This window comes from Oncorhynchus kisutch, linkage group LG26 (genome assembly GCF_002021735.2).
Source record: "Oncorhynchus kisutch isolate 150728-3 linkage group LG26, Okis_V2, whole genome shotgun sequence".
Taxonomy (NCBI): domain Eukaryota; kingdom Metazoa; phylum Chordata; class Actinopteri; order Salmoniformes; family Salmonidae; genus Oncorhynchus; species Oncorhynchus kisutch.
This window is the reverse complement of record NC_034199.2, coordinates 51,736,658-51,763,859: the sequence shown is the minus strand read 5'-3', so window position 1 is coordinate 51,763,859 and position 27,202 is coordinate 51,736,658. Positions and strand designations below refer to the sequence as shown.

At 41.0% G+C, this 27,202-nt stretch overlaps 1 protein-coding gene across 1 annotated transcript in view; it reads left to right on the top strand.

Annotated features, from left to right (window-relative positions):
- Positions 1-27,202, top strand: part of pfkla (phosphofructokinase, liver a) — a 60,104-nt gene that overhangs the window by 18,118 nt on the left and 14,784 nt on the right. The window contains exons 4-16 of the mRNA XM_020461684.2: positions 5,028-5,217; positions 5,441-5,606; positions 8,158-8,202; positions 8,323-8,431; positions 14,883-14,978; positions 15,887-15,979; positions 16,702-16,827; positions 17,061-17,125; positions 20,274-20,337; positions 20,610-20,756; positions 22,267-22,337; positions 22,476-22,563; positions 22,893-23,045. Coding sequence (XP_020317273.2) covers positions 5,028-5,217; positions 5,441-5,606; positions 8,158-8,202; positions 8,323-8,431; positions 14,883-14,978; positions 15,887-15,979; positions 16,702-16,827; positions 17,061-17,125; positions 20,274-20,337; positions 20,610-20,756; positions 22,267-22,337; positions 22,476-22,563; positions 22,893-23,045 — 1,413 coding nt within the window. The remainder of the gene's footprint in view (positions 1-5,027; positions 5,218-5,440; positions 5,607-8,157; positions 8,203-8,322; positions 8,432-14,882; positions 14,979-15,886; positions 15,980-16,701; positions 16,828-17,060; positions 17,126-20,273; positions 20,338-20,609; positions 20,757-22,266; positions 22,338-22,475; positions 22,564-22,892; positions 23,046-27,202) is intronic.

Genomic DNA, 27,202 nt, shown 5'->3' with positions numbered 1-27,202 from the left:
CCAGGTAGGCCAGTTGAGAACACCTTTATTTAACCAGGTAGGCCAGTTGAGAACACCTTTATTTAACCAGGTAGGCTAGTTGAGAACACCTTTATTTAACCAGGTAGGCCAGTTGAGAACACCTTTATTTAACCAGGTAGGCCAGTTGAGAACACCTTTATTTAACCAGGTAGGCCAGTTGAGAACACCTTTATTTAACCAGGTAGGCCAGTTGAGAACACCTTTATTTAACCAGGTAGGCCAGTTGAACACCTTTATTTAACCAGGGAGGCTAGTTGAGAACACCTTTATTTAACCAGGTAGGCCAGTTGAGAACACCTTTATTTAACCAGGTAGGCTAGTTGAGAACACCTTTATTTAACCAGGTAGGCCAGTTGAGAACACCTTTATTTAACCAGGTAGGCTAGTTGAGAACAAGTTCTCATTTACAACTGCGACCTGGCCAAGATAAAGCAAAGCAGTGCGGCAAAAAAACATCTTTGTTAGCTTGATGGCTAGCAGCTCTTTGAAAGTGTCAGCTCTAGCCTTTAGCTCAGTGCGGACTTTGCCTGTAATCCATAGTTTCTGGTTGGGATATGTACGTACGTTCACTGTGGGCATGACGTCATCAATGCACTTTTTAATGAAGCCGGTGACTGATGTGGTACACTGCTCAATGATATTGAATGAATCCTGGAACATATTCCAGTCTTTGCTAGCGAAGCAGTCCTGTAGCTCAGCATCCACTTCATTGGAACACCTCTGTATTGAGCAAGTCACTAATACTTCCTGTTTGAGTTTTTTTTTTTTTGCAGGAAGCATGAGGATAGAGTTATGGTCAGATTTGCCAAGTAGAAGGTGAGGGAGAGCTTTGTATGTGTGGACTAAAGGTGATCTATGGTTGTTTTTTCACCTCTAGTTGCACAGGTGATATGACCAGCCACAATGGGTGCCGCCACATTTTGTTGTTTGTGTGAATATGGAACCAAACACTTTTTGCTGCTTTAATACACATATTGTGGATTTGTCCAAATACTTTTGGTTCCCTAAAATGGGGAGGACTATGTACAAAAAGTGCTTTAATTTCTAAACGGTTCACCTGACATGGATTACAATATTCTCAAATTAAAGCTGACAGTCTTTAACCTTTCATTTCAAATACAAAGTGTTGGAGTACAGAGCCAAAACAAGAATAAAAATTGTCACTGTCCCAATACTGTTGGAGCTCACTATCTCTTCTCTGTTCTCTCCCTCCCTGCCGGTCTAGTTCTGCAGATGGTAAGTTCTTTCTGTGTGTGGTGCTGGAGCCTATATCATCAGTCTCTCGTCAGTAGATAAATAGCATCTTATGTTCTAGTGCATTTTTATACTCTTATCAATGTTTTAAAGCAGTCTAATTCAGTGGTTTTTGTGTGTGTTTGTATTGTTGAATGTTGAATGTTATACAACAGGGGGTTCTGATCCTGAATGCTGATTGGTTAAAACTGCATTCCAGTCGGACTCTATTCCACAAGTTACCACCGGCTAAATCTATGACGTTGAAATGCCTATTTACTCTGTTCCATCGGACTGCGCAATCCACTGTCTCATCAGCCCAGCCAGGCAATTTATACAACTTGAAACAGATCTCCACTATGAAAAGCGTCTTGACATTATCTCACATTTCTTTTAGCCTAATATTTTGTTTTCAAAAGCGGAGATTTGTTTAAACCTTGCTGTCTGTCTCTCCGACGTATCCCACTTCTGACATATGTTTAAATGGGCTCCCGAGTGACACAGCGGTCTAAGGCACTGTATCTCAGTGCTAGAGACGTCACTACAGACCCTGGTTCGATTCCAGGCTGTATCACAACCGGCCGTGATTGGGAGTCCCATAGGTCAGTGCACATTTGGCCAATATTGTTATCTGACGCAATACGAAACATGTCCCAGTCCACATGTTGACGAATACGCTGATTCGGTGTGCGAGTTCATTAGAACGTGCGTTGAAGATGTCGTTCCCATAGCAACGATTAAAACATTCCAGAAATTCCCTAACCAGAAACCGTGGATTGATGGCAGCATTCGTGTGGAACTGAAAGCGCGAACCACTGCTTTTAATCAGGGCAAGGTGTCTGGTAACATGACCGAATACAAACAGTGCAGCTATTCCCTCCGCAAGGCTATCAAACAAGCTAAGCGTCAGTACAGAGACAAAGTAGAATCTCAATTCAACGGCTCAGACACGAGGCATGTGGCAGGGTCTACAGTCAATCACGGACTACAGGAAGAAACCCAGCCCAGTCACGGACCAGGATGTCTTGCTCCCAGGCAGACGAAATAACTTTTTTGCCCGCTTTGAGGACAATACAGTGCCACTGACACGGCCTGCAACGAAAACATGCGGTCTCTCCTTCACTGCAGCCGAGGTGAGTAAAACATTTAAACGTGTTAACCCTCGCAAGGCTGCAGGCCCAGACGGCATCCCCAGCCGCGCCCTCAGAGCATGCGCAGACCAGTTGGCCGGTGTGTTTACGGACATATTCAATCAATCCCTATACCAGTCTGCTGTTCCCACATGCTTCAAGAGGGCCACCATTGTTCCTGTTCCCAAGAAAGCTAAGGTAACTGAGCTAAACGACTACCACCCCGTAGCACTCACATCCGTCATCATGAAGTGCTTTGAGAGACTAGTCAAGGACCATATCACCTCCACCCTACCCGACACCCTAGACCCACTCCAATTTGCTTACCGCCCAAATAGGTCCACAGACGATGCAATCTCAACCACACTGCACACTGCCCTAACCCATCTGGACAAGAGGAATACCTATGTGAGAATGCTGTTCATCGACTACAGCTCGGCATTCAACACCATAGTACCCTCCAAGCTCGTCATCAAGCTCGAGACCCTGGGTCACCACCTCCTGACGGGCCGCCCCCAGGTGGTGAGGGTAGGCAACAACATCTCCTCCCCGCTGATCCTCAACACTGGGGCCCCACAAGGGTGCGTTCTGAGCCCTCTCCTGTACTCCCTGTTCACCCACGACTGCGTGGCCTCGCACGCCTCCAACTCAATCATCAAGTTTGCGGACAACACAACAGTGGTAGGCTTGATTACCAACAACGACGAGACGGCCTACAGGGAGGAGGTGAGGGCCCTCGGAGTGTGGTGTCAGGAAAATAACCTCACACTCAACGTCAACAAAACTAAGGAGATGATTGTGGACTTCAGGAAACAGCAGAGGGAACACCCCCCTATCCACATCGATGGAACAGTAGTGGAGAGGGTAGCAAGTTTTAAGTTCCTCGGCATACACATCACAGACAAACTGCATTGGTCCACTCACACAGACAGCATCGTGAAGAAGGCGCAGCAGCGCCTCTTCAACCTCAGGAGGCCGAAGAAATTTGGCTTGTCACCAAAAGCACTCACAAACTTCTACAGATGCACAATCGAGAGCATCCTGTCGGGCTGTATCACCGCCTGGTACGGCAACTGCTCCGCCCTCAACCTTAAGGCTCTCCAGAGGGTAGTGAGGTCTGCACAACGCATCACCGGGGGCAAACTACCTGCCCTCCAGGACACCTACACCACCCGATGTTACAGGAAGGCCATAAAGATCATCAAGGACATCAACCACCCGAGCCACTGCCTGTTCACCCCGCTATCATCCAGAAGGCGAGGTCAGTACAGTTGCATCAAAGCTGGGACCGAGAGACTGAAAAACAGCTTCTATCTCAAGGCCATCAGACTGTTAAACAGCCACCACTAACATTGAGTGGCTGCTGCCAACACACTGACAATGACACTGACTCAACTCCAGCCACTTTAATAATGGGAATTGATAGGAAATGATGTAAATATATCACTAGCCACTTTAAACAATGCTACCTTTATATAATGTTACTTACCCTATATTATTCATCTCATATGCACACGTATATACTGTACTCTATATCATCGACTGCATCCTTATGTAATACATGTATCACTAGCCACTTTAACTATGCCACTTTGTTTACATACTCATCTCATATGTATATACTGTACTCGATATCATCTACTGTATCTTGCCTATGCTGCTCTGTACCATCACTCATGCATATATCCTTATGTACATATTCCTTATCCCCTTACACTGTGTATAAGACAGTAGTTTTGGAATTGTTAGTTAGATTACTTGTTGGTTATTACTGCATTGTCGGAACTAGAAGCACAAGCATTTCGCTACACTCGCATTAACATCTGCTAACCATGTGTATGTGACAAATAAAATTTGATTTGATTTGTCCAATGAATGTTGTGTTGTATAGCCTGTACATGTTATGTGTGGGTCTACTGCTATCCATTACCATAGTTGTATACATTGCTATGGTGCTTTCCATTACAATGCAGGTGTTAACTATTAGTCTGGAATGCTGTTTTTCATTTAAAAGCGCTGCATAGTCAATCCAACATCTCCATTGGCCGTGCACCTTTTACAGTGATATGGCATCTGCAGAAGTGTTGCAGACCAGAGATGTTGTAAAGGAAGTGACTTTCTGTTTATAAAGGATCTTCCTCCCCACCTACGGTCAACAAATCATGTCAATACGGATCGATGCAGAGTTCCGCATAGTTACAAAATTAGGTAGGCTCACGCCGATGCGGCGCGGAGCTCGATTTGGCCTCTGGAGGCTCCGTAATTGCGTCACACCCTCCGACCACATTTTCCACATTTTTGTTTTTAAGAAATGCAACATATACAATTTAGCTAGCTAGACAAAAACCAACAACAACGCATCAATTGGCTTTTAGTGTGAAACTGTGATATTAACTATTGCTACCTCAGCCCTGCTAAATAAATTCGCTTTGATTGAAAATCTGCTGTTTCTGTGTGCCATAGGTTGACTGCATCCATTTTTCTTTGCTGAAGTGTACTATATAGTATAACCATCACATCAATGGAGGGAGGGAGGGAGAGAGGGAGGGAATTACACCAGATAGGACAGACTGACCCTAGATCCCCGGAGCATAGATACTGGAGACTGACTGTGACTGTGGTCTCCTTCGGTCTCTCCCTCAGGGTGGCACGGTGATCGGCAGTGCTCGCTGTAAGGTCTTCACCACGCGGGACGGTCGCCTGGCAGCAGCCTTTAACCTGGTGAAGAGAGGCATCGCCAATCTGTGTGTGTGTGGAGGAGACGGCAGCCTCACCGGCGCTAACATCTTCAGGACCGAGTGGACTGGACTGCTGGCTGAACTGGTTCAGAAAGGTACACACACACACACACACACACACACACACACACACACACACACACACACACACACACACACACACACTCTCTCTTAATAAAATACTTATTCTGTAATGAACACATTATGCTTTATAGATCCTTGGCTTTTCTGAGTTATTTCACCATATTTTGGGTTAAGATATGGCATCCAGTATTTTTACACTGTGTGTGTGTGTGTGTGTGTGTGTGTGCCCTGCAGGCCGGATCACCGACACCCTAGCGAAGCAGCATGATCACCTGAACATCGTAGGGTTGGTTGGATCTATAGACAACGACTTCTGTGGGACAGACATGACCATAGGCGCTGACTCCGCCCTGCATCGCATCATGGAGATAGTGGACGCCATCACTACCACCGCACAGAGGTACACAGTTTAATCAGTTTACATGTTAGTCACTTAACAGACGCTCTTATCCAGAGAGACTTACCACAACATAGGTCTAGGATTGTGGGACGACACAGGTCTAGGACTGTGGGACGACACAGGTCTAGGACTGTGGGACGACACAGGTCTAGGACTGTGGGACGACACAGGTCTAGGACTGTGGGACGACACAGGTCTAGGACTGTGGGACGACACAGGTCTAGGACTGTGGGACGACACAGGTCTAGGACTGTGGGACGACACAGGTCTAGGACTGTGGGACGACACAGGTCTAGGACTGTGGGACGACACAGGTCTAGGACTGTGGGACGACACAGGTCTAGGACTGTGGGACGGACGACACAGGTCTAGGACTGTGGGACGGACGACACAGGTCTAGGACTGTGGGACGGACGACACAGGTCTAGGACTGTGGGACGGACGACACAGGTCTAGGACTGTGGGACGGACGACACAGGTCTAGGACTGTGGGACGGACGACACAGGTCTAGGACTGTGGGACGGACGACACAGGTCTAGGACTGTGGGACGGACGACACAGGTCTAGGACTGTGGGACGGACGACACAGGTCTAGGACTGTGGGACGGACGACACAGGTCTAGGACTGTGGGACGGACGACACAGGTCTAGGACTGTGGGACGGACGACACAGGTCTAGGACTGTGGGACGGACGACACAGGTCTAGGACTGTGGGACGGACGACACAGGTCTAGGACTGTGGGACGGACGACACAGGTCTAGGACTGTGGGACGGACGACACAGGTCTAGGACTGTGGGACGGACGACACAGGTCTAGGACTGTGGGACGGACGACACAGGTCTAGGACTGTGGGACGGACGACACAGGTCTAGGACTGTGGGACGGACGACACAGGTCTAGGACTGTGGGACGGACGACACAGGTCTAGGACTGTGGGACGGACGACACAGGTCTAGGACTGTGGGACGGACGACACAGGTCTAGGACTGTGGGACGGACGACACAGGTCTAGGACTGTGGGACGGACGACACAGGTCTAGGACTGTGGGACGGACGACACAGGTCTAGGACTGTGGGACGGACGACACAGGGTTCATACCAACATTGACAAGATAAATTCAAGGACTTTTGGGGACTTTTTCAAGCACTTCATTGTAATTTTCCTCAATGTTTTATAATGTATATAATTGTACATACAGGGCATAATATAGACCCCCGCCCGACCCAAAATAAAAACATGCAAAAACTGTCCAATAGAAAGCAAGCACTTCATGAATAATTGTGTTTTTAGGCGTTTCCAATGCATGGATATTCAAATTATTATTACATTCTAAAATATGTGACAACATTTTTCTGTGGCCTATGTGGCTAATGCAGGCACACTTAATAAAGCTGTGTATAGTGACAGCATTAAAACCTCTTAGGGATCTGTAGTGATCCCTTCCCACTCTAATCCCGTTAACGGGATTGATTTGACAACAGCCAGTGAAATTGCAGTGCGCCAAATTCATAATACAAACCATGCAAGTGTTGTACATCTATATAGAGCTTAACTGCTTGTTAATCCAGCCGCTGTGTCAAAACTTTACTGTGTAAGCAGACCATGCGATTATCTGAGGACATGCGATTAAATGGTCCTTTTGTTCGATAAATTCCTTCTTTATATCCCAAAAATGTCAATTTATTTGGCGGTTTCAACTCGCCCAACATGCCTACAAAGTATCTAAACTTGGTCCAAACATTTCAAACAACGTTCCTAATCCAACCTTAGGTACCCTAAATAATCGATCAAATTGCAGACGGGTTATACTGTGTTCAATACGGGGAAAACAACATGCAGGTCATGCCAAAAGACTTGAGTCCATCTGAGTCATGGAAAGAACAGGACTACTTCTTCATTTCTCAAAAGAAAAACATCAACCAATTTCTAAAGACTGTTGACATCTAGTGGAAGCCCTAGGAACTGCAAGCAGGTTCCTCATGAATAGGGATTCCCATAGAAAATGAAATTGAAAACAGTGACCTAAAAAAAAAAGTAGCCCTGGATGGTTTGTCCTCGGGGTTAAAACAAATGCCTTATTTACATAAGTATTCAGACCCTTTGCTATGAGACTTGAAATTGAGCTCAGGTGCATCCTGTTTCCATTGATCATCCTTGAGATGTTTCTACAATGAGATTGGAGTCCAACTGTGGTAAATTCAATTGATTGGACATGATTTGGAAAGGCACACACCTGTCTATATAAGTTGACAGTGCAACTTATATAGACTGTTGACAGTGCATGTCAGAGCAAAAACCAAGCCAAGAGGTCAAAGGAATTGTCCGTAGAGCTCTGAGACAGGAATGTATTGAGGCACAGATCTGGGAAAGCGTAGCAAAAACATTTCTGCAGCATTGAAAGTAAAGTGACGAGACAATCATGATATATAATAAACAGAGTAGCAGCAGCGTGTGTAAGTTCAATTCTTAAATTCAATGACAACATTAATGTGGTTTGTACTAAATTGCTTTTAAAATCAGTTCTGAGTAAAGAGTTTATTTTACAGCCACCAGCGTGCCTTTGTCCTGGAGGTCATGGGACGTCACTGTGGGTAAGTTAAGTTCCACATGTTAATGTTGTGTTATTTTAGGGTCGTTGTTATGTATGACTGTGTCCTCTGTAACCTCTTTAAAACAGGCCATTCCGTTACATTAACGTTCTCTCTCCACAGGTATCTAGCATTGGTGTCTGCTCTGGCCTCCGGAGCAGACTGGCTCTTCATCCCAGAGGCTCCACCATTAGAGGGCTGGGAGGACCACATGTGTGCCCGCCTGGAGCATGTGAGACTGGGACTAGTTCTATACTGTTCTATCCTGTTCTATACTGTTCTATCCTGTTCTATCCTGTTCTATACTGTTCTATCCTGTTCTATACTGTTCTATCCTGTTCTGTTCTATACTGTTCTATACTGTTCTATCCTATACTGTTCTATACTGTTCTATCCTATCCTGTTCTATCCTATTCTGTTCTATACTGTTCTATCCTATCCTGTTCTATACTGTTCTATCCTATCCTGTTCTATACTGTTCTATACTGTTCTATCCTATCCTGTTCTATACTGTTCTATACTGTTCTATCCTATCCTGTTCTATACTGTTCTATACTGTTCTATACTGTTCTATCCTATCCTGTTCTATACTGTTCTATACTGTTCTATACTGTTCTATCCTATCCTGTTCTATACTGTTCTATACTGTTCTATACTGTTCTATACTGTTCTATACTGTTCTATCCTATACTGTTCTATCCTGTTCTATCCTATACTGTTCTATACTGTTCTATCCTATACTGTTCTATACTGTTCTATACTGTTCTATCCTATACTGTTCTATACTGTTCTATCCTGTTCTATCCTGTTCTATTCTATACTGTTCTATACTGTTCTATCCTGTTCTATACTGTTCTATACTGTTCTATACTATACTGAGGAACCAGGCTATGTGGGGTGGCCAGTCCTCTTCTGGCTGTGCCGGTGGATAATATAACAACATGGCCAAGATGTTCAAACGTTCATAGATGACCAGCATGGTCAAATAATAATAGTCACAGTGGTTATAGAGGTTGCAACAGGTCAGCACCTCAGGAGTAAATGTCTGTTGGCTTTTCATAGCTGAGCATTCAGAGGTCGAGAAAGAGGGAGGGAGAGAGAGGGAACACATTTAAGTTTACACAGGACACCAGATAAGACTACATAATTACACCAGATAGGACAGACTGACCCCAGCCCCCCGGCACATAGACTATTGCAGCACAGATACTGGAGGCTGAGATGGGGGGGGGGGGGGGGGGACTGTGGCTCCGGCCAACCAGGCAGGATATAACCCCACCCACTTTGCCAAAGCACAGCTCCCACACCACTTGCTGGATATCAACAGACCACCAACTTACTACCCTGAGACAAGGCTGAGTTTAGCCCAGGAAGATCTCCTCCACCGCAGGAGCCCGAGTGGGCGCCAAACCGGACAGGAAGATCACGTCTGTGACTCAACCCACTCACGTGACGCACCCCTCCTAGGGACGGCATGGAAGAGCACCTGTAAGCCAGTGACTCAGCCCCTGTAATAGGGTCAGAGGCAGAGAATCCCAGCAGAAAGAGGGGAACCGGCCAGGCAGTCATCAAGAGTGGTTAGTTACTCCAGTGCCTTGCCATTCACCTTCACACACCTGGGCTAGACTACACTCAATCATAGGACCTACTGAAGAGATGAGTCTTCAATAGAGACTTAAAGGTAGAGACCGAGTGCGTCTCTGACATGGGTAGGCAGACCGTTCCATAAAAATGGAGCTCTATAGGAGAAAGCCCTGCTTCCAGCTGTTTGCTTAGAAATTCTAGGGACAATTAGGAGGCCTGCGTCTTGTGACCGTAGCGTACGTGTAGGTATGTACGGCAGGACCAAATCAGAGAGACAGGTAGGAGCAAGCCCATGTAATGCTTTGTAGGTTAGCAGTAAAACCTTGAAATCAGCCCTAGCCTTAACAGAAAGCCAGTGTAGAGAGCCTAGCACTGGAGTAATATGATCAAATTTTTTGGTTCTAGTCAAGATTCTAGCAGCCGTGTTTTGCACTAACTGAAGTTTATTTAGTGGTTTATCCGGGTAATCTAACCTAGAAGTGACAAAAGCATGGATAAGCTTTTCTGCATCATTTTTTTGCAGAAAAGTTATGGTTTTAGCAATTTTACGAAGATGGAAAAAGCTACCCTTTAAATATTCTTGATGTGTTTGTCAAAAGAGAGGTCAGGGTCCAGCATTTTGGTGATTCACCACTTCTTCATCGAAATGTATAGCTGTGTGTCGTCTGCATAGCAGTGACATTGTATTTACGAAAAGAGGTAGAATATATAGTGAAAACAATAGTGGTCCTAAACACCGAAAACTTACCATTGATTTGTCAGAAGACAAACCATCCAGAGTAACTAATATCTTTCTGACTGTCAAAACCAGGCCAGAACTTGTCCGTGTAGACCAATTAGGTTTTCCACTCTCTCCAGAAGAATGTGGTGATTGATGTTGTCAAAAGCAGCACTAAGGGGCCTCCCAAGTTCTAAGTTCAATTTGGATATCACTAAAAAGGGGTAAAAAGGTAACATTAAACAAAGCAGCAGGTCAGGGAGGACAGACACAAAGGTCTGACGCCACCTAATTTACCACCTTCACGTGTGCATTCTCAGTGCTGCCTGTTTCATTTATATTTCTGTTCAGTATATATTCTAGCCTCTTCTCCACCGTGCTTCTACACCTGCATTACTTGCTGTTTGGGGTTTTAGTCTGGGTTTCTGTATAGCACTTTGACATCAGCTGATGTATGAAGGGCTTTATAAATACATTTGATTTGATCTTATGTTATACAGTGCATTCGGAAAGTATTCAGACCCCTTGACTTTTTTTCACATTTTGTAATGTGCCTTATTTATTATAATTGTAAATTCAATTTTAGAATAAGTTGATTGGACATGATTTGGAAAGGCACACACTTATCTATATAAGATCCCACAGTTGACAGTACATGTCAGAGCAAAAACCAAGCCGAAGGAGGTCGAAGGAATTGTCCGTAAAGCTCCGAGACAGGATTGTGTCGAGGCACAGATCTGGGGAAGGGTACCATAACATTTTTGCAGCATTGAAGGTCCTCAAGAACACATTGGCCTCCATCATTCTTAAATGGAAGAAGTTTGGAACCACCAAGACTCTTCCTAAAGCTGACCACCCGGTCAAACTGAGCAATCGGGGGAGAAGGATCTTTGTCAGGGAGGTGACCAAGAAGCTGATGGTCACTCTGACAGAGCTTCAGAGTTCCTCTGTGGAGATGGGAGGACCTTCCAGAAGGACTGTATCTGCAGCACTTTACCAATCAGATGAAGTAAAATGCACATGACAGCCCGCTTGGAGTTTCCAAAAGGCACGTAAAGAACTCTCAGACCATAAGAAACAAGATTCTCTGGTCTGATGAAACCAAGATTGAACTCTTTGGCCTGAATGCCAAGCGTCACGTCTGGAGGAAACCTGGCACCATCCCTACAGTGAAGCATGGTGGTGGCAGCAGCATGTTGTGGGAATGTTTTTCAGCGGCAGGACAACGACCCTAAGCACACAGCCAAGACAACGCAGGAATGGCTTCGGGACAAGTCTCTGAATGTCCTTCAGTGGCCCAGCCACAGCCCGGACTTGAATCCGATCAAACATCTCTGGAGAGACCTGAAAATAGCTGTGCAGAAACACTCACCATCCAACCTGACAGAGCTTGAGAGGATCTGCAGAGAAGAATGGGAGAAAATCCCCAAATACAGGTGTGCCAAGCTTGTAGCGTCATAGCCAAGAAGACACAAGGCCGGAATCACAACAAAGTTGTTCTATTCTATGTCTTGTTTTGTTTTATTCTATATCTGTTCTATATTCTGTTCTGTTCTAGATTATATTCTGTGTTCTGTTCTAGATTATGTTCTATTCTGCTCTGTTCTGTTCTATTCTGCTCTGTTCTATTCTGTTCTATTCTGCTCTGTTCTAGTCTGTTCTATTCTGCTCTGTTCTATTCTGTTCTATTCTGCTCTGTTCTATTCTGTTCTATGCTCTGTTCTGTTCTATATTCTGTTATGTGTTCTGTTCTAGATTATGTTCTATTCTGCTCTATTCTGCTCTGTTCTATGCTCTGTTCTATGCTCTGTTCTATGCTCTGTTCTATTCTGTTCTATTCTGCTCTGTTCTATTCTGTTCTATTCTGCTCTGTTCTATGCTCTGTTCTATGCTCTGTTCTATGCTCTGTTCTATTCTGCTCTGTTCTATTCTGTTCTATTCTGCTCTGTTCTATTCTGTTCTATTCTGCTCTGTTCTATTCTGTTCTATTCTGCTCTGTTCTATGCTCTGTTCTATTCTGTTCTATGCTCTGTTCTATGCTCTGTTCTGTTCTATATTCTGTTATGTGTTCTGTTCTAGATTATATTCTGTTCTATTCTGCTCTATTCTGCTCTGTTCTATGCTCTGTTCTATTCTGCTCTGTTCTATGCTCTGTTCTATTCTGCTCTGTTCTATTCTGTTCTATGCTCTGTTCTATGCTCTGTTCTATTCTGTTCTATATTCTGTTCTATGCTCTGTTCTGTTCTATATTCTGTTATGTGTTCTGTTCTAGATTATATTCTGTTCTATTCTGCTCTGTTCTATGCTCTGTTCTATTCTGCTCTGTTCTATTCTGTTCTATGCTCTGTTCTGTTCTATTCTGTTCTATATTCTGTTCTATGCTCTGTTCTATTCTGTTCTATATTCTGTTCTATTCTGCTCTGTTCTATTCTGTTCTATGCTCTGTTCTGTTCTATATTCTGTTATGTGCTCTGTTCTAGATTATATTCTGTTCTATTCTGCTCTGTTCTATTCTGTTCTATGCTCTGTTCTGTTCTATTCTGTTCTATATTCTGTTCTATTCTGTTCTATATTCTGTTCTATTCTGTTCTATATTCTGTTCTATGCTCTGTTCTATTCAATATTTAGTTCTGATTTGCTGTGTTCTATATTGTTATATTCTATGTTCTGTTTTGTTCTGCTCTATTCTGTTCTATTATATTCTGTTCTGTTATATTCTATATTCTGTTCTGTTATATTCTGTTCTATTATATTCTATATTCTGTTCTATTATATTCTATATTCTGTTCTATTATATTCTATATTCTGTTCTATTATATTCTATATTCTGTTCTATTATATTCTATATTCTGTTCTATTATATTCTATATTCTGTTCTATTACATTCTATATTCTCTTCTGTTATATTCTATATTCTGTTCTGTTATATTCTGTTCGATTATATTCTATATTCTCTTCTGTTATATTCTATATTCTGTTCTGTTATATTCTGTTCTATTACATTCTATATTCTCTTCTGTTATATTCTATATTCTGTTCTGTTATATTCTGTTCGATTATATTCTATATTCTCTTCTGTTATATTCTATATTCTGTTCTATTATATTCTATATTCTCTTCTGTTATATTCTGTTCTGTTATATTTTATATTCTGTTCTATTATATTCTATATTCTCTTCTGTTATATTCTGTTCTGTTATATTCTATATTCTGTTCTGTTATATTCTGTTCTATTATATTCTATATTCTGTTCTATTATATTCTATATTCTGTTCTATTATATTCTATATTCTGTTCTATTATATTCTATATTCTGTTCTATTATATTCTATATTCTGTTCTATTACCTCCTATATTCTGTTCTATTACCTCCTATATTCTGTTCTATTACCTCCTATATTCTGTTCTATTATATTCTATATTCTGTTCTATTATATTCTATATTCTGTTCTATAATATTCTATATTCTGTTCTATTATATTCTATATTCTGTTCTGTTATATTCTATATTCTGTTCTATTATATTCTATATTCTGTTCTATTACCTCCTATATTCTGTTCTGTTATATTCTGTTCTATTATATTCTATATTCTGTTCTATTATATTCTGTTCTATTATATTCTATATTCTGTTCTGTTATATTCTGTTCTATTATATTCTATATTCTGTTCTATTATATTCTATATTCTGTTCTATTATATTCTATATTCTGTTCTATTATATTCTATATTCTGTTCTATTATATTCTATATTCTGTTCTGTTATATTCTATATTCTGTTCTATTATATTCTATATTCTGTTCTATTACCTCCTATATTCTGTTCTGTTATATTCTGTTCTATTATATTCTATATTCTTTTCTATTATATTCTGTTCTATTATATTCTATATTCTGTTCTGTTATATTCTGTTCTATTATATTCTATATTCTTTTCTATTATATTCTGTTCTATTATATTCTATATTCTGTTCTATTATATTCTGTTCTATTATATTCTATATTCTGTTCTGTTATATTCTGTTCTATTATATTCTATATTCTGTTCTGTTATATTCTGTTCTATTATATTCTATATTCTGTTCTATTACCTCCTATATTCTGTTCTATTATATTCTATATTCTGTTTTATTACCTCCTATATTCTGTTTTATTACCTCCTATATTCTGTTCTATTATTTTCTATATTCTGTTCTATTATATTCTATATTCTGTTCTATTATATTCTATATTCTGTTTCATTCTGTTCTCTATTCTGTTCTGTTCTTTTGCATTCTGTTCTGAAGAGCCAAATACACTGAAAGACACTGGTGTAGTGTGTGTGCAGAGTGTCAGTAATATAGTAGTATGATGTGTGTGTGTGTGATGTGTTTGTGTGCAGAGTCGCAGTAAGGGCTCCAGACTGAACATAGTAATCATCGCTGAAGGGGCCATCAACAGAGCTGGTGAACCGATCTCTTCAAACTACGTCAAGGATGTACGTCTTTAAACAGCTCATTCCGTGTGCCTCTGTCTTTGTAGGAAACCCTGATAAACTGCATCAGTATTAATCACATAGTGACTTATTATACTTTGTGGGACCATGACAATGCGTCCCAAATTTGACCCTGTTCCCTTTGTAGTGCACTATAAAGAGAACAGGATGCATCCCATGACTGTATAAACATCTGTGTTCCCTTTGCTGACTTGACCTCGTTTCTCCATGTCTATTCCCTGACTGACTGCTCCTCTCTCCATGTCTATTCCCTGACTGGCTGACTGACTGGCTGACTGCTCCTCTCTTCATGTCTATTCCCTGACTGGCTGACTGCTCCTCTCTCCATGTCTATTTCCTGACTGACTGCTCCTCTCTCCATGTCTATTCCCTGACTGACTGCTCCTCTCTCCATGTCCATTCTCTGACTGACTGACTGCTCCTCTCTCCATGTCCATTCTCTGACTGACTGCTCCTCTCTCCATGTCCATTCTCTGACTGACTGACTGCTCCTCTCTCCATGTCCATTCTCTGACTGACTGACTGCTCCTCTCCATGTCCATTCTCTGACTGACTGACTGCTCCTCTCTCCATGTCCATTCTCTGACTGACTGACTGACTGCTCCTCTCTCCATGTCCATTCTCTGACTGACTGCTCCTCTCTTCATGTCTATTCTCTGACTGAATGGCTGACTGCTCCTCTCTCCATGTCTATTCTCTGACTGGCTGGCTGGCTGGCTGACTGCTCCTCTCTCCATGTCTATTCTGACTGAATGGCTGACTGCTCCTCTCTCCATGTCTATTCTCTGACTGACTGCTCCTCTCTCCATGACTATTCTCTGACTGAATGGCTGACTGCTCCTCTCTCCATGTCTATTCTCTGACTGTCTCTGTCTCATGTCTGTGTGTAGCTGGTAGTGAAGAGGCTGGGCTATGACACCCGGGTGACAGTCCTAGGTCATGTACAGCGAGGGGGAACACCCTCCGCCTTCGACCGGGTGCTGGTGAGTTGAGCTCCTTAACACTTGTTATACTCTCCCTGGAGGCCCCTACTGTACTGGAGGCCCCTACTGTACTGGAGGCCCCTACTGTACTGGAGGCCCCTACTGTACTGGAGGCCCCTACTGTACTGGACGTAGTGTGGAGTAGTGGGGTGTTCGGTTCAGATTGGAGTAGTGGGCTGTTCCGTTTAGATTGGAGTAGTGGGCTGTTCGGTTTAGATTGGAGTAGTGGGCTGTTCCGTTTAGATTGGAGTAGTGGGCTGTTCCGTTTAGATTGGAGTAGTGGGGTGTTCGGTTTAGATTGGAGTAGTGGGCTGTTCGGTTTAGATTGGGGTAGTGGGGTGTTCGGTTCAGATTGGAGTAGTGGGGTGTTCCGTTTAGAATGGAGTAGTGGGGTGTTCGGTTCAGATTGGAGTAGTGTGCTGTTCGGTTTAGATTGGGTATATTGGGTATATTGAAGCTGCAGTTTGTCAGAGGGTGTCGTAGTGAATGCAAGGTTCAGAATGTAAGAGTGGCACTGTACCAGCTTGTGGACTGGCCGCTATATTATTTAAAATAGGAAATGAAATACTATTTTATTTTATTTTTTATCATTTCAGGCTCTAGATTGCAGGAAATGGCAGTTATAGGTGTTCCAAAATATCTCTGAGTCCAAAGGCCTACGGACCTCCCCTGTGGCGCGTACTCACCATCTTGTTAAGTTCTGTCCTGTTGTAATTCCACAGAGCAGTAAGGTGGGAGTGGAGGCTGTCGTCGCTCTGTTAGAGGCCACTCCAGAGACCCCAGCCTGTGTCATCGGCCTGTCAGGAAACCAGGCTGTCCGCCTGCCTCTTGTGGAGTGTGTACAGATGGTGAGGTATCTTCCTGTTTCAGAAGTGACGAACCACTGACAAATTCTCCTAACAATAAACAGTCCTGAATGTTTTTGGTCCATGTCTGTAAATCTAATCCCTTTCACAGTTCCTCTCTCATACTCTGCAACAGAGCATTACAGTCTTACTGTTTGAGGGAGGGTAATGAGAGGGATTTGCACAAATCGAATTCTGACGATCGTATGATTATATGATGTGTGTCTTACCTGTAGACTAAAGAGGTTCAGAAGGCCATGAATGAAAAGAGGTTTGATGAAGCCATCCAACTGAGAGGAAGGTGAGAGATGTCAAATATCTTATGAATATGATACACCACGTGACCAAAAGTATCTGCTTGGTGAACATCTCATTCCCAAATCAAGAGCATTAATATGGAGTTGGTCCCCCCTTTGCTGCTATAACAGCCATAAGAGCATTGGTGTTGTTGGGCGTTTTGGCCTGGCTTATAGTCAGCGATCCAATTCATCCCAAAGGTGTTTGATGGGGTTGAGGTCAGGGCTCTGTGCAGGCTAGTCAAATTCTTCCACACCGATTTCAAACACCATTTCTGTATGGCCCTCACTTTATGCACCGGGCATTGTCATGCTGAAACAGGAAAGGGACTTCCCCAAACTGTTGCCACCAAATTGGAAGCACAGAATCGTCTCGCATGTCATTGTATGCTGTAGAGTTAAGATTTCCCTTCACTGGAACTAAAAAATCCTCATCAATCTACACAATACCCAATAATGACAAAGCAAAAACAATGTCTGCTAATTCATAAAAATAAAAATAATGAAATATCACAAATGCATAAGTATTCAGTCCCTTTACTCTGTACTTTTTTGAGGCACCTTTGGCAGCGATTACAGTCTTGAGTATGATGCTACAAGCTTGGCTCACATGTATTTGGGGAGTTTCTCCCATTCTTCTCTGCAGATACTCTCTGTTCAGGTCTCTCCAGAGATGTTTGATCGGGTTCAAGTCTGGGCTCTGGCTGAGCCACTAAAGGACATTCAGAGACTTGTCCCGAAGCCACTCCTGCGTTGTCTTGACTGTGTGCTTAGGGTTGTTGTCCTGTTGGAAGGTGAACCTTCACCCCAGTCTGAGGTCCTGAGCACTCTGGAGCAGGTTTTCATCAAGGATCTCACTGTACTTCGCTCTGTTCATCTTTGCCTCGATCCTGACTAGTCTCCCAGTCCCTGAAAAACATCCTGGTCTGAGTCCTTTAGGTGCCTTTTGGCAAATTCCAAGTGGGCTGTCATGTGCCTTTTACTGAGGAGTGGCTTCCATCTGGCCACTACCATAAGGGCCTGGTTGGTGGAGTGCTGCAGAGATGGTTATCCTTCTGGAGGGTTCACCCATCTCCACAGAGAAACTCCGGAGCTCTTTCAGAGTGACCATTGGGTTCTTGGTCACCTCCCTGACCAAGGCCCTTCTCCCCCGACTGCTCAGTTTGGCCGGGCGGCCAGCTCTAGGAAGAGTCTTGGTGGTTCCAAACCTCTTCCATTGGAAAGCTGTCAATGCAAAGGGTGGATACTTTGAAAAATCTCAAATATAAAATATATTTTGATTTGTTGAACACTTTTTTGGTTACTACATAATTCCATATGTGTTATTTCATAGTTTTGATGTCTTCACTATTATTCTAAAATGTATAAAATATTAGAAGTAAAGAGTAGGTGTGCCCAAACTTTTGACTGGTCCTGTATAAATATACAGTATTAGACTAACATAGATACAGCCCATACACACACCAGTCTCAACGTCAACAGTGAAGAGGCCACTCCAGTGTAATGGCCTTCTAGGCAGGGTTCCTCTGTCCAGTCTCAACGTCAACAGTGAAGAGGCCACTCCAGTATAATGGCCTTCTAGGCAGGGTTCCTCTGTCCAGTCTCAACGTCAACAGTGAAGAGGCCACTCCAGTATAATGGCCTTCTAGGCAGGGTTCCTCTATCCAGTGTCTGTTATTTTGCCCATCTTAATCTTTTATTTTTTATTGGCCAGTCTTTGCAACCCTACCTAGAAGGCCAGCATCCCGGAGTCGTCTCTTCACTGTTGTGAATGGTGTTTTGCGGGTACTATTTAATGAAGTTGCCAGTTGAGGACTTGTGAGGCGTCTGTTTCTTTAATTAGACACACTAATGTACTTGTTCTCTTCCTCAGTTGTGCACCGGGGCCTCCCACTACTCTTTCTATTCTGGTTAGAGACAGTTTGTGCAGTTCTGTGAAGGGAGAAGTACACAGCATTGTACGAGATATTCAGTTTCTTGGCAATTTCTCGCATTGGAATAGCCTTCATTTCTCAGAACAAGAATAGACGGATGAGTTTCAGAAGAAAGTACTTTGTTTCTGGCCATTTTCAGCCTGTAATCGAACCCACAAATGCTGATGCTCCAGATACTCAACTGGTCTGAAGGCCCGTTTTCAGCTGTGCTAACTGTGGCAGACCAGGGGGTTTGGTGAAGATGTTTACACTGATCAGACACGAACAGAGTAGGATTAGCTCAGTTTCCAAGGGGGTTTATTAAATAATAAATAAAAAAGAAAAGTCTCTCCCATGAGACTCTCCGGGATACCGTCTTCTGGGCTCCAGGTCTTGCTGTATCCTGTCGGGCACACAAACTCAACTCTCTCGTCTTAGCTCTGGTAACCGTCTCCAACTACATGGAAGTCACCTCACTTCCCCCCCAGTCCTCCCTGTGTCCTGCCCTTCTAGTAGCTTTATGGGGCTTGTACAGCTGGTGAACAATCAGCCTTTGATTACTCACAAACTCCCCAATCAGCCCTTGATTACTCACCAACTCCCCAATCAGCCCCAATTAGTCCTGGGTGGAGAGCCCGTCGAGACCTGGCACGTCCAGCAGATGGAGCCATCGCTTAGTGATGTATCCTCCGTCTGTCACCAGGCCTCAACGAGTCTCCCCCTGGTGGCTGACCTGCTGTTTGCCACATAACATAATTTCAAAAGGGTTTTCTAATGATAAATTTGCCTTTTTAAAATGATAAACTTGGATTAGCTCCCACAACGTGCCATTGGAACACAGGAGGGATGGTTGCTGATAATGCACCTCTGTACGTCTAAGTAGATATTTCATACAAAAATCTGACGTTTCCAGCTACAATAGGCATTTACAACATTAACAATGTCTACACTGTATTTCTGATCAATTTGATGACATTTTAATGGACAAAAAAAATCATTTTCTTTTAAAAAACAAATATATTTCTAAGTGACCCCAGCTTTTTTGAACGGTGGGGTATTATGGAGTATGTAAATATGATATAATGAATGTGATATTAAGAACATTTGAGGGTATTATGGAGTATGTAAATATGATATAATGATATTAAGAACATTTGAGGGTATTATGGAGTATGTAAATATGATATAATGATATTAAGAACATTTGATAACTGTTTTCTGAATATGATAATATTCTTAGGAGCTTCGAGAACAACTGGAACATATACAAACTGCTTGCCTTTCAGAAGCCTGCTGTTACCAAGGTATTATTATATTTTTCCTTTATTTAACCAGGCAAGTCAGTTAAGCACAAGTTCTTATTTACAATGACGGCCAATCCCCGGCCAAACCTGGACGACCTGGGGCCAATTGTGCGGCCGGATGTGATACAGCCTGAATTTGAACCAGGGACTGTAGTGACGTCTCTTGCACTGAGATGCCTTAGAACGCTGAGCCACTCGGAAGCCTTAATATTCACTGTGAGACATTACTCCCATGACATGGCTGTAGACTCCTCTGTCTCATCTTTCTTCAGAGCAACCACACGCTGGCGGTGCTGAATGTGGGTGCTCCAGCAGCAGGGATGAATGCAGCGGTCCGGTCGGCTGTCAGAGTGGCGCTGGCCTACGGTCACAAGGTCTACTCTGTCAATGACGGCTTCGAGGGGTTGGCCAATGGAGCGGTGAGGATATAGTCTCTTCAGGATACAACACTAAACATGCTATGGATGGATGAAGAGAGAGACAGCAGATTGATTCTGCATTATTATCTATTATTAAGATGGATGGAGAGCGAGAGATTGATTCAGCAGTATTATCTATTATTAAGATGGATGGAGAGCGAGAGATTGATTCAGCAGTATTATCAAGTATTCAGATGCTCTATTGTCTTTCAAGGTGTCCCAGTATGTTCTATAAATCTGATCCTTTTTTTCAATTTCTGCCTAAAATGAAGGAAAAAACAACAACATGTTTTTTCTTTTCTTTAATCATGTTTGAAATGCAAAAGAAAGGCCATACAATCAAAGGAGTTTAGGTGTAATTTAGATTTGACCAGCAGATGGCAGCAGTGTGCGCAACGTTTCAGACTGAGACAGTGAAGCATTACATTACTACAAAATATTTTGTATCAAGTCTGCCAGGAGTTCTTTAAGAGTGCATGGTGGGTGGAGGAATTGACCGACAAATCTGTGGATATAGCTGCCTATATATACCAGCCTAATGTCATCTGTCAAACAGGTATGACTACCTCTCATTTCTTAAATAGGAAGAAATAGGCTCCATCACAAACTAACTACAGCTCTTTGTCAAGTGTTGCAGTCATTTCACTTGCTGTAGTAGCTGACATGTATAATGTTGAGTCATCTGCATACATAGACACACTTACTTTTTCAAGTAAAGATTGAAAAAGTAAGGGGCCTAGACAGCTGCCCTGGGGAATTTCTGATTCTACCTGGATTATGTTGGAGAGGCTTCCATTAAAGAACACCATCTGTGTTCTGTTAGACAGGTAACTCTTTATCCACATTATAGCAGGGGGTGTAAAGCCATAACACACACGTTTTACCAGCAGCAGACTATGATCGATAATGTAAAAAGCTGCATTGAAGTCTAACAAAACAGTTGCCCCAATCTTTTTATCTTCAATTTCTCTCAGCCAATCATCAGTCATTTGTGTAAGGGCTGTGCTTGTTGAATGTCCTTCTCTATAATCATGCTGAAAGTTTGTTGTCAATTTGTTTACTGTAAAATAACATTGTATCTGGTCAAATACAATCTTTTCCAAAAGTTTACTAAGGGTTAGTAACAGGCTGATTGGTCGGCTATTTGAGCCAGTAAAGGGGGCTTTACTATTCTTAGGTAGCAGAATTACTTTAGCTTCCCTCCAGGCCTGAGAGGACACATTTTCTCGTAGGCTTAGCTTGAAGACATGACAAATAGGAGTGGCAATGTCGTCTGCTATTATCCTCCAATTTTCCATACAAATGTTCAGACCCAGGTGGCTTGTCATTGTTGATAGAAAACAATCCTTTTTTCACTTCTTCCACACTCACTTTACGGAATTCAAAAATTGATAATCCATGTGGAGAATATTGTGATGGAGAGAACTGACTGATTATAATCCTGACTGCACATTTTCAAATCGGGACAATAAAGATATTGATTGACTGACGTGTGTTCTTCCTCTACCAGGTGACAGAGATCGAGTGGCACGGTGTGGCTGGATGGACTGGCCAGGGTGGATCTCTTCTGGGGACTAAACGGTCTGTTTTACAATGATGATTAGGAGGGAAAGCAGTTGATAGTTTGTACTCAATGTGGTTATTGGTGCGCCCTTTTTTTTAATTAGAAAGATGTCCTCCTGAATTGTGTTTGCTGTGGGGGTTCTTTGTGCTCTACAGAACCCTTCCTAGTACTTGCATGCAGAAGATCGTGGACACCATCAACAAGCATAATATCCAGGCTCTGCTGATCGTTGGGGGATTTGAGGTACCAGTTACAGACAAAAACAGAACATTATATTGAGATTGGTGTTATACATTATATTGAGTATTCCCTAATGGCATACATGGCGTGCTGCATCAGACAATAGATTTTATATGGCCTCCCTCCTCAAAACGTTGTTTTAGTCACATATGTTCTGTTATTCGATCTTCCTACGATGGAATGTACTATTTCATTTTAAAGTTCATGTCATCTGTTAGAAAGACTAAACAATGTGACTGTGTTGACAGATATTGAATCATTTCTGAAATAATACACGCGCTAGATAGACTGTTAATGGCCTCCATCTGATGGCGTGTGTGTGTTCTCTACAGGCGTACGAGGGCGTGCTGGAGTTGTATGATGCTCGCGGTAGCTTTGACGAGTTGTGTATCCCCATGGTGGTGATCCCTGCCACCATCAGTAACAACGTACCCGGGACAGACTTCAGTCTGGGGGCAGACACGGCTGTCAACGCTGCCATGGAGGTCAGTCTGATCTAATGAAAGATAAAACACAATAAAACCCAATGGGTCATTTCCAGTGTGGTCGTCTCTGGCAACAAGATGTCACGTGAATCTAGATTGCCACTATAAACTCAATTTAAAAACATGAGGCCAACCAGAAGTCTAGACCAGGCCCCTTCATCTTCAACTCTGTTCCCTTAGCAGGGCCTGTTTTAGCATAGTAACACCACACAGAGGACTCATAATAGTTCATATGTTAGGAAGTTAAATGTGCAATCCACTGTTGAAACAATAACAAACTGGACTCCCTGCCACTGTTTTGGAGAAATGTTATAGTTTCACCATGTTTATAGTTGTAACTATGTTGTAACCATGTTTATAGTTGTCACCATGTTTATAGTTGTAACCATGTTTATAGTTGTACCCATGTTTATAGATGTAACCATGTTTATAGATGTAACCATGTTTATAGTTGTAACCATGTTTATAGTTGTAACCATGTTTATAGTTGTAACCATGTTGTAACCTTGTTTATAGGTGTAACCATGTTTATAGGTGTAACCATGTTTATAGGTGTAACCATGTTTATAGTAGTAACCATGTTTATAGTTGTAACCATGTTTATAGTTGTAACCATGTTTATAGATGTAACCATGTTTATAGGTGTAACCATGTTTATAGGTGTAACCATGTTTATAGGTGTACCCATGTTTATAGATGTAACCATGTTTATAGATGTAACCATGTTTATAGTTGTAACCTTGTTTATAGTTGTAACCTTGTTTATAGTTGTAACCTTGTTTATAGTTGTAACCTTGTTTATAGTTGTAACCTTGTTTATAGTTGTAACCTTGTTTATAGTTGTAAACTTGTTTATAGTTGTAACCATGTTTATAGTTGTAACCATGTTTATAGGTGTAACCATATTTATAGGTGTAACCATATTTATAGGTGTAACCATGTTTATAGGTGTAACCATGTTTATAGTTGTAACCATGTTTATAGGTGTAACCATGTTTATAGGTGTAACCATGTTTATAGGTGTAACCATGTTGTAACCATGTTTATAGGTGTAACCATGTTTATAGGTGTAACCATGTTTATAGGTGTAACCATGTTTTAACCATGTTTATAGGTTTAACCATGTTTATAGGTGTAACCATGTTTATAGATGTAACCATGTTTATAGTTGTAACCATGTTTATAGGTGTAACCATGTTTATAGATGTAACCATGTTTATAGACGTAACCATGTTTATAGGTGTAACCATGTTTATACGTGTAACCATGTTTTAACCATGTTTATACGTGTAACCATGTTTTAACCATGTTTATAGGTGTAACCATGTTTTAACCATGTTTATAGGTGTAACCATGTTTATAGGTGTAACCATGTTTTAACCATGTTTATAGGTGTAACCATGTTTATACGTGTAACCATGTTTTAACCATGTTTATAGGTGTAACCATGTTTATAGGTGTAACCATGTTTATAGGTGTAACCATGTTTATAGGTGTAACCATGTTTTAACCATGTTTATAGGTGTAACCATGTTTATAGGTGTAACCATGTTTTAACCATGTTTATAGGTGTAACCATGTTTATAGGTGTAACCATGTTTATAGGTGTAACCTTGTTTTAACCATGTTTATAGGTGTAACCTTGTTTTAACCATGTTTATACTTGTAACCTTGTTTTAACCATGTTTATACTTGTAACCATGTTTTAACCATGTTTATAGGTTTAACCATGTTTATAGGTGTAACCTTGTTTTAACCATGTTTATACTTGTAACCATGGTTTAACCATGTTATAGGTTTAACCATGTTTATAGGTGTAACCTTGTTTTAACCATGTTTATAGGTGTAACCATGTTTTTAGGTATAACCGTGTTTTAACCATGTTTATAGTTGTAACCATGTTTTAACCATGTTTATAGGTTTAACCATGTCTATAGGTTTAACCATGTTTATAGGTATAACCATGTTTATAGGTGTAACCTTGTTTTAACCATGTTTATAGGTTTAACCATGTTTATAGGTGTAACCATGTTTATAGGTGTAACCATGGTTTAACCATGTTTATACTTGTAACCATGGTTTAACCATGTTTATAGGTTTAACCATGTTTATAGGTGTAACCTTGTTTTAACCATGTTTATAGGTGTAACCATGTTTTTAGGTATAACCGTGTTTTAACCATGTTTATAGTTGTAACCATGTTTTAACCATGTTTATAGGTTTAACCATGTCTATAGGTTTAACCATGTTTATAGGTATAACCATGTTTATAGGTGTAACCTTGTTTTAACCATGTTTATAGGTTTAACCATGTTTATAGGTGTAACCATGTTTATAGGTGTAACCATGGTTTAACCATGTTTATAGGTTTAACCATGTTTATAGGTGTAACCATGTTTATAGGTGTAACCTTGTTTTAACCATGTTTATAGGTTTAACCATGTTTATAGGTTTAACCATGTTTATAGGTTAACCATGTTTATAGGTGTAACCATGTTTATAGGTGTAACCTTGTTTTAACCATGTTTATGGGTATAACCATGTTTATAGGTGTAACCATGTTTTTAGGTATAACCGTGTTTTAACCATGTTTATAGTTGTAACCATGTTTTAACCATGTTTATAGGTTTAACCATGTTTATAGGTTTAACCATGTTTATAGGTTTAACCATGTTTATAGGTTTAACCATGTTTATAGGTTTAACCATGTTTATAGGTTTAACCATGTTTATAGGTTTAACCATGTTTATAGGTTTAACCATGTTTTAACCATGTTTATAGGTTTAACCATGTTTATAGGTGTAACCATGTTTATAGGTGTAACCTTGTTTTAACCATGTTTATAGGTGTAACCTTGTTTTAACCATGTTTATAGTTGTAACCATGTTTATAGTTGTAACCATGTTTATAGTTGTAACCTTGTTGTAACCATGTTTATAGGTGTAACCATGTTTATAGGTTTAACCATGTTTTAACCGTGTTTATAGGTGTAACCATGTTTTAACCATGCTTATAGGTGTATCCATGTTTTAACCATGTTTATAGGTGTAACCAAGTTTTAACCATGTTTATAGGTGTAACCATGTTTTAACCATGTTTATAGGTGTAACCATGTTTATAGTTGTAACCATGTTTATAGATGTAACCATGTTTATAGGTTTAACCATGTTGTAACCATGTTTATAGATGTAACCATGTTTATAGGTTTAACCATGTTTATAGGTGTAACCATGTTTTAACCATGTTTATAGATGTAACCATGTTTATAGGTTTAACCATGTTTATAGGTGTAACCATGTTTTAACCATGTTTATAGATGTAACCATGTTTATAGGTTTAACCATGTTTATAGGTGTAACCATGTTTATAGGTTTAACCATGTTTATAGGTGTAACCTTGTTTTAACCATGTTTATAGTTGTAACCATGGTTTAACCATGTTTATAGGTTTAACCATGTTTTAACCATGTTTATAGTTGTAACCATGTTTATAGGTGTAACCTTGGTTTAACCATGTTTATAGTTGTAACCATGTTTTAACCATGTTTATAGGTTTAACCATGTTTATAGGTTTAACCATGTTTATAGGTTTAACCATGTTTATAGGTTTAACCATGTTTATAGGTTTAACCATGTTTATAGGTTTAACCATGTTTATAGGTTTAACCATGTTTTAACCATGTTTATAAGTTTAACCATGTTTATAGGTGTAACCATGTTTATAGGTGTAACCTTGTTTTAACCATGTTTATAGGTGTAACCTTGTTTTAACCATGTTTATAGTTGTAACCATGTTTATAGTTGTAACCATGTTTATAGTTGTAACCTTGTTGTAACCATGTTTATAGGTGTAACCATGTTTATAGGTTTAACCATGTTTTAACCGTGTTTATAGGTGTAACCATGTTTTAACCATGCTTATAGGTGTAACCATGTTTTAACCATGTTTATAGGTGTAACCAAGTTTTAACCATGTTTATAGGTGTAACCATGTTTTAACCATGTTTATAGGTGTAACCATGTTTATAGTTGTAACCATGTTTATAGATGTAACCATGTTTATAGGTTTAACCATGTTGTAACCATGTTTATAGATGTAACCATGTTTATAGGTTTAACCATGTTTATAGGTGTAACCATGTTTTAACCATGTTTATA